Consider the following 8,900-nt stretch of genomic DNA (forward strand, 5'->3'; position numbering starts at 1 on the left):
TCTTTTTGCCCACAGTTCAATGTTCTAAGCTTTATTTTTCTTTATTTATGATACAAACAGTTATGTACATTAAAATAAACAAAAGACACTACTCAATTCAGAAAGCACTGTGGCATTTGTTACTTTTAGGTGGTATTATAGATGTCGATAAGTTTTAATACATATATTTTGACAATTCAAAAGTGCTTATACCCTTATTGGTCTTAGCGTGATGATAATATATAGCCTATATCCTTCCTCGATGTAAACTATCTACGGGTTGAATAATTTTTTAAATCGGTCCCGTATTGTATTTCCTGAGATAAGTGCGTTCAAGCAAACAGACAAACTCTCTAGCTTTATAATATGAGTACTACAACTAGATGTGAATGACAAGAGAATAAATAATATTCGTGTTACAATAATAAGGTGTAATGAAACAAGAAGTTACAGAAAAATGGTGCGTTTATTATTTTATACAAAATTTGAATGGCACTTAAATGACAGTCTTTTCACGATGGGTGAGTTTAGTTTGCCTGAAACAAAAACAAAATTAAATATGTACATACAAAAGTAAAATCATTCACACACAAAAAATATTCTTAGATGAATAAAGGGAGAAGAATTTAAATTCAAGATAAGTATTGTTTTACCTTTACCCTAATCCTAAGAAACGTAAAAATATAAATCATATTTGTATTAAAGTAACCACTTTAATATATTACTAGTTAATTAATCTATATGTATATTATTATATTTTTTTAAATACTCCATAAACTAGACAATTATACAAACTGGAATGCCGTCTAGACTAGGTACAACAATGTATTAATTACATGGATGAATACAATAATTTATTACCTTGCATGGAGTTCCTTTCCTGATGTATCTCATGAGTGATTCAGCCATGTTACCAGGGGTGGGTGTGGAGCATTCCTCAAGGGCTTTGACAACGCAAGAGGTCAGATCGTCGAATTTGGCGCATTTCTCCTAAAATATACAGTAGGTTAATATCACGAAGGACATTAGCGTACCAAAATATATATGTAAGGACCTTTTTTAACTTATAAAGGTATCGCTCGCGTAAATGAGGAAAGAGACATCTTATTTTGAGGGCTTGTAAAAGAAATAAATATTTGTTTTATAACTGCTTGTGCTCGCAGCGTTTGCGCGTGGTATTCGGTGAAAATAATCTATTTGTATTCTAGAAAATAGCATATCGCATTTCGAAGCGATTGCCACACTAAATCCAAACAAATTGCGATAACAAGCAATTTTTACGTGTAGAGCAAAATATATTAGTGTGTACCAAAGAATCAAATATTTCATTAATTATTACAAGAAATAACGTACATCAAGAGAAAGGGCTTTTACGGAGTCAATGTCGGTGACGCCCTCGCGAGCCTTGTTGGCGCATTCACGGAGAGAGTTGCTCTTTTCTTGGAAGCACTCGGGACCTCCCTCGGCGATGAACACTGTAATAATATATGATAGATAATGTAAAATATTTTAGAATGTTGCCTGTAATTGCTATGTAACTATTTATACCATAATCTTCGTTTTCTTATTCAGCCGACTTCAAAAAATGGAGGAAGTTTTCATTTTGGTATTTTTTTTCGTGAGATTTGAACTTTAATTTGTTGAATTACAACCTGACTTAATTGATGTCTTGGTCTATTATCTTTAATCCTTCCAATAACCCTATTTCCAACACAAATGTATCAATTTTCATAGCATAAACAACAAATCTGTGGTAATACGTACAAGCAATCCTGTCTCCATCCTTGTAGCACACGAAGTCGATCAGCTGGTCGCTGGCGTTCTTGCCGGAGTTGATGTTGTCCCGAATGTTGACGGGCAGGCACGGGGACACGCCCTCCGTGAGCGTGTGGATGCAAGTCTTCAGCTCGGGCGATTTGGCGCAGTACCTTAGAAAATGTATTGTTTGTTTATTAATTCCATTGCAAAGTAATTGCACGTCTACAACTAAATAAAACCTTTCTTTGAAAATGAAAGACTTTTTAACAGATTTTAAAATATGATTGTATGCGTTTTATTAAACCTGAAGTTTCAAACACTTCTGTGAAAAAAAACTTTAATTTCTAAATGTATATGTAATAGTCGGATAAAATCAAGCACAAAAAAAAACTTTTCTATAATTTTGATTCTATTTATAATCTACTTACTTCTTGAAGACCTCATCGAGGGCGCCGTTAGGTTTAGCTGCTTCGATTTCGTTTTTGAGAGTTTCAAAGTTGAACAGAGTCTTGACGCAGTCGACGAAGTTCTTGATTGAGTTCTGTTAATTTATAAACATGCGATTTAGTTTACTTGTATTTATATTTAGCATCAGATGACCTTTATTTACAATTTTTTTATGAATAGGAAAATGCTACAAACGTCACTAGTTTTGCTTAAAAGCCGAAGTAAAAAAGAATGACCGTAAATTTCTTCGCATCATTATAGTGGGGAAATCTTGCATAGATCCGGCGGGCGGCTCCCGGGGATGGAGAAGTGTAATATAGATCTATCTAACGTTTTACAACAATATATTCGTGCTAATATCTTAATCTATCTTAATCTTACCTCAGCCTGGTCGATTTTATCAGCGGCACCGTTTTTGGTGCAGGTGTCCTTTATGGCATCCTTAATTTTCTGACGCTGGTCTTCGCTGAGCTTGTACTCACCAAGGACTCCTGTTGATTTCAATTAGGTTGTGTTATTTTCAAAAAAATAAAAAATAGCAACATTACGCTCTTTTAACGGAGACGTTCTCAAAACGCAAGAATCTTCTAAACTCGTAGCGTTTATTTAATTTTTTTCATAGTGTAAAGATTAACATTTATAGGAATGACATCGTTGTTATCACCTTTATATAATAACAACAGAGATTATAAATAATATTAAGCAATATAAACTTGTATTAAGTATTTAAAGTATAAACATTTGCTTCAGTAGGTAACCTTTTAACCCTAACTATCTAATCTAAACATACATTTACTCGTTAAGCAATTAAACATTTCTCTGTATTTGTCAGATTTGTATAAACAAGGTCATTAAGAACTTATATATTATATTTATCACCTTAATAACAATAAAGAAGCGTAAACAATACTTCAATTATCCATGCACTACATTAGCGACCCACAAACTAATTTTACAATAATTATAGATTAACCATTGTTTGAGCATTGATTGTTACACTTTTAATATAACATTAGTGTAACGAATAATACTAATCGTTACCCGTTTATAACTATATCTAATTAATCTATAGGTCACCAGTGTAACCAAACCTATATCGTATGCAATAAATAATAATCAAACTAGAAATTCAGAGTTTGGACATACATATGAGCATTTTACTTATTATCTCACTGCATTTTTCTTTTGCAGTTAAATCACTCGGAAATAAACTACGAAATATTTATAACAAATTGAAATGAATTTAGATTAAGTACTTTTATAATTATTATGGCTTGGATAAATCTATCTAATAAATACGATCTTCGATAATTCGACACAATGTGATAGTATCAACACAGAAACAGGCCAAATAGCAGAATGTTCTAAGCGAACGTAGCGACGAAGTAAATTGGTAAATGGCTTGCACAGGAAGAAGGGGACTTGCACCATATTATGACGATCTGTGACCCAGACTGACATTAATGTTGTCAATGCAAACGGAATTCACACTAGGAACCGACCAGGATATACCTAACTACTCTGTTACTATTTCTAGCACCATTTTCAATAGGGCTTCTTTATAGAGCTGAAAGCTCTTTAAAGCAACTCTTTCAAAAATATTTTAACGTCTTGTTAAATTGTTTAAATAATTAGTATTGTATCTTAAAATGGATGATCTTTTAATTCATGGCTGCAATTTGTATTCAACTACAAACGATTAATTTAAAATAAACATGTAAAAGTCGCTACCAACGAACTGACGATTTAAAAACAAATAGGTTATAAAGTTATCTAAGCTCGGACGGAGCTTTTCATTATAAACAACAAATAAAGTTTTACACAATCATGAACAAGATCTTTAATTTTTACCTACATATCGATATTATTTGAATACCTAAGTAGGCACTTTTTATCACCTTTAATCTAAAATGATTCATATGTAAAAAATAAAAATATAGGCTCATTTGTGTTATTTTTATATGTAACTAGGTAATTTAAAACATTACGTTTGGACTCTCGGCAATTAAAATCCGAATAAAAAATTATTTAAAACATTACAAGAGATTAACGAATTTAGGTATAGTATTAATTAATACTAATGTAAAAAATTTAGAAGCAGGTAACATTTAAGTTTAAGCTACATTTATCAATAAAAAAAAATAAGCGCTTTCCACTTTCCAAACGATTTTTTTTTTTCAGTAAAGCACATTTTTAAGGCCAATATATTTACTAAATACAGTAGCACCTCTATAAGTCGAATATCAAGGGAGACGCCAAAAAATTCGAGTTATAGAGTTTTCAACTTATGGAGGATTTCGACTTAGGCGGATTTTGATTCGACATAAAGAGTTTGAGGTTTATTCTTATAAATTTTGAGTTAGAGAGGTAAAGTACATTAAAATTCAACTTGCAGAGGTGACAAACATGTTTTTATTTATTATAAATCAACATTATTTCAAATCATTTCAAAATAAAAAATGTTGTGTGGTTTTATGAAACCACGGTAAAAGTGAAACTTAGGCACAAAATTACCGTATTTGTACGATAATTATCGTACGGTTCCGAACACTGCTTTATACCTCGCTTTATACCTATACTCGGCAGCCGACCGTCACGCGACTTGCGCTACACATACCAAAAAGTTTGAGACGATGTAATAAAAGTTTCACTTTAACCCATTGACCACCGAGCGGCCCGATCGGGCCGAGACACAATAGATTTTCTATTGTGTCTGTGATCCGAGGACTGACGGATTAAAATATGGCATTAAAAAAAGTCAGTATTTCTTTTGCTTTCAATAATTTGGTTGTTCTCTAGCATTGTCTAATCTATAAAGAGCAGAAAATTCTTCTTCACCAGAGATACTGGTTTGCTCTATAAAATTTCGTAAGGTATTCAATGCGGTTCTTGCCTCTTTGATGGAAACGCATGGAGCGCATGTACTATTCACGTCTTCTATGTCATCTTAATCATTAGTATCGGTTTTCTGAGCTACTGAATCGATAATTTCGTCATCAGATACCTATTTAATGCAAACACGTGTTTAGTTGAGTCATAAATTTATTATCGTATACTCCTAAAATGTTTTCTAAGAAAATTATAGTGTACTGCACTGTCGGCAAGTTGTTAAAGTCCAAATGATCAAATTATGTATAAAGATTGTAAAATAAAATGTTGCCATGTTCGAGATACAGAGGTCAAATTTAATTTTTCGAGTTATAGAGTTAAAATATGTACCAAAATGGCTTGGAGGGACTCGGTGATTATTTCGACTAACAGAGGGCCAAGATTTCAAGTTACGGAGGTTTTCGGGTTTGAAGGGAAGGGAACAAGACATTTTTTCGAGATTTGGAGGTTTTTGACTTATCGAGGTTCGACTTAACGAGGTGCTACTGTATGAACAATATTTATCGCAAACTTCTACACAGTTTTTTATTATTTTTACTCTGTTTTCCTGTATCGTTTATAAATATATTGAACTTACCGACTGCCAAAAAGGCCACAAGGAATACTTTGAAAAGCATGATGAAGCGTTCAGAACCCAGGTTGCGTGATGACTGAAGTTACATCGGATCAACACAATATATATTAACAGCTATGCTTGACTCAATAAGCGTGTATTCTCAAAGCGTTCGATATGGTTTCTCTTGATATTGTCGTACGACACTTAATTCGATTTTTTTTCTAAATAGGACCGAAATTTGGATTTCCAGGATTGTAAAATAAGTCCTTATTTAATATGGGAAGTTGTTATATTAAAGAGTAGCTGGTATAACATGGTAAGTTATTATAATTTATTCGAAGGTTCAGAAAAATAAAAGAGGACTTTTGTGGCTTCTTTAATGATACTGTAACTCTATCTCTATCTCATATAACATTCTTAAATAATTGAAAGCAATATCTTCATAAATTGTTTACTTCATATTATTATTTTTTAATTTTTCCAATCACATGTCCACTACATCCTTGCATTTGATTTATTCTATTTTATTTATAACTGTAATCAATTTTATAAATATTAACGATCTAAAATTATACCTACCTGTTATTGTCATTCTTTATTAAAAAAAACCTGGAGAACTATTTGCTTGAGTTAGTTATAGAACATTTGAGAGTGAATAATAAACATATTATTGGATAAAAAAATGTAATTCTTGAATAGCAATAGACATATAATTAATAAATTATTCAGTTCAAGCTTCTTTTTATGGCTACGCATTTTATATGGTATAAATAAAATAAATACAAATTGATATTTCTTAGAGCTTGACTTATTATACACAGTAGGAAAATTGTCGGTAATAATATGTATTTGCATAGGATTGTCATCTTCTTGTAGACTTTTTTTTGTTGCTTAATTTATAATTTCTTAATTGTATTTTAATCGATTGCTATTTTTTTCCGATTTCTTTGGTAGCTCTGACTGAGCTCTATCTAGTAATCGCTATCTGCTGTTGAATTTTTGCATACCTAGATACACATAGGTACATACTCATAAATTAAATGCTGCCAATTAGGCTATATACCTACGATTCGCGAACAAAGCCACGAACTAAAGCGAGTAATATATCATGCTTTATTTATTGAGAAAAGTATGATCTCGACGACTCGAGTATGATGCCAGCAATCCAGCCATAGATTGATGAAGCCTTAAAAATCCAATTAAAGTCGAACAAAAGCTAAAACCCTTTTACTCGAAGTCTTTCTTTTTTCAATATTACTTACAAATATTATGTACGGGATCCAGTCTCTTGAAGAAAGAAAGTATTAGAATAGGCCCCTAATGATCAGCATTTTAACGGTTGTCAACCGTATTGTAAAGTATCGTTTGACCCCAAGCATCGTATTCCTCGATAGTGAGGGTTATCAATGTATTACTAGATTCTTTCGTTTTTCAGCTTAAATCTACACCTTATGAATAATCGCAAGCACTGATATGATATACCTACGCAATATTTTTTTTTAATTTTATAATCGTTTAACATTTCAGTCTAAGTTTTATTATTATCTAGCTAGATTTAACTAAAATATTTGGGAGTATTTTAAACGATTATTTTGTAATACTTGATACATGACAAAAATAGAGCATAATACCCATTAAGAAAAATAGCTCTATTTTTTTTTGTTGCCCAAAAAGACAATAAGTATCGAGATATAAGTTTTGGTATAAAAGGGTATAAACAGGGCGACTTGTTATAGATGTAATAGTTTTAAAGGGGTGAAAGTATAGCTCATTTGGAGTAAAAAAAAGTAAACATTACCGAGCCGAAAATTATTATAAATTTTATTGAAATATTAGGGATTTTATATTTTTTTAATTTTCATATTTGAAAGCACCTCTTACAGTTTCAATGTGAAAAAAAACGTTATATTATTGCGTTAAAAAAGTTGCATGTGATTCCAGCTGCATTAGGTATGTAAATAGATTAAACCGTGTAATGTAATTAATTACGGATGATAAAGTTTATTGTGCTATTAGCCATATCCGCTTAGGATGGAAAATTTAACAACTCATTAACAGGCCATTTTCTTACAATTGCCGCTTCCGTCAATGCATCGAAATACATGTCATTGAATGTACTTGCTAAAAAGAATCGATTAATGCTCTACAAATTTGTATCATGTAAGATTAATACAGAATGATCTATTTAAAAAAAAATATCTGTGGCATGCTGGCAGTAGGTACCTACGAGCATAAAAAATATGATAGAGGTTATAAAAAATCTGTTTTTTTGGATATAATTAGCTTTTTTTTTTTAAATGCGTCTCACCATTTTTACATCAAGAGGTATTTGTAAGTTTACGAAGAGATGTATTTTGTATAATAATATTATAAAAACATATTAACTATGTTCTTTAGTTTCAAGGTAAAGCCCCATCAGATCGAAGTACCTATTGTTTTAAATGAATGAGACTCTAGGGATTTTGTGGACTCAGAGGAGACGTTGTTTATTAATTAAAATAGCAAACAAACAAGAACAATTTATTAGCCAAATATACCCGGAAATATAGTCATAAAAACAACCATCGTATTTACTAATGTTTTGATAGATATTTATTACTAGCTGCTCCGCGCGGTTTCACCCCCGTGGCTCCACTCCTGTTGGTCGTAGCGTGATGATATATGGGCTATCTAACACCGAAAGAATTTTTCAAATCGGACAAGTACTTCCCGAGATTAGCGCGTTCAAACAAACAAACAAACAAACTCTTCAGCTTTATAATATTAGTAAGTATAGATTTATCATTATTCCAACGGGTTAACCGCAACTAGCTTCAGTGATAAGCCACCGAGTTAAGTGTAAACAACTAATTTAATTATAAATTGATACGAAAATGTTGTTTTATAAAATATTTCAAGTGATTTTAATTATATTTTGTGCGCATTATGGATTGTGTAGTGAGAAGTTCAAGATTAAAAATAAAAAGGGTTATCCCCAGTTCATTAGCATCTTGCCTGTTTCGTTTTTAGATGGAACGGAAAATACTTCGACTCCTAAACATTATAAAACATAATTTATGTATTTGATACTCCGGCTTTATATCTTAAATAAATTAATATTGAAATTTATTTGTTTTCATTTCTTTGGTTAAGTATTTTGTTTGTACCGCTGCGTTCCCCGCATCAAACTGTAATTAAGGCATATTTATATACCTACTTAGGTATAATTAAAACTTAAAATGCAGGCATTTGTTTTGCGATATCTTTGCTTTGAAAGACATTAAGAATTCCC

General features: G+C 31.5%; 1 protein-coding gene across 1 annotated transcript; it reads right to left on the reverse strand.

Annotated features, from left to right (window-relative positions):
* Window positions 1–426: 426 nt before the first annotated feature.
* Window positions 427–5,758, reverse strand: LOC149484430 (27 kDa hemolymph protein-like). Its single transcript, XM_089700592.1, has 7 exons — window positions 5,651–5,758; window positions 2,566–2,675; window positions 2,166–2,278; window positions 1,744–1,907; window positions 1,333–1,454; window positions 841–969; window positions 427–515 (listed from the first exon to the last, which is right to left on the reverse strand). The coding sequence occupies exons 1-7, from the start codon at window positions 5,688–5,690 to the stop codon at window positions 507–509; spliced, it is 687 nt and encodes a 228-aa protein (XP_089556718.1). The 5' UTR covers window positions 5,691–5,758; the 3' UTR covers window positions 427–506.
* Window positions 5,759–8,900: the final 3,142 nt, after the last annotated feature.

Source organism: Colias philodice, chromosome 11 (assembly GCF_061535455.1).
Source record: "Colias philodice isolate Cphi_HAF_F1 chromosome 11, ilColPhil1 Martin Lab GWU primary, whole genome shotgun sequence".
Lineage (NCBI taxonomy): Eukaryota > Metazoa > Arthropoda > Insecta > Lepidoptera > Pieridae > Colias > Colias philodice.

What these genes read in the sequence shown, in the direction of transcription:
- LOC149484430 (XM_089700592.1), bottom strand. Translation starts at nt 5,690, where the DNA reads ATGCTTTTCAAAGTATTCCTTGTGGCCTTTTTGGCAGTCG. An exon ending in TGTGGCCTTTTTGGCAGTCG is followed by an intron (nt 2,676 to 5,650) that starts GTAAGTTCAATA and finishes TGAAATCAACAG; the next exon opens with GAGTCCTTGGTGAGTACAAG. An exon ending in TAAAAGCCCTTTCTCTTGAT is followed by an intron (nt 970 to 1,332) that starts GTACGTTATTTC and finishes TGTATATTTTAG; the next exon opens with GAGAAATGCGCCAAATTCGA.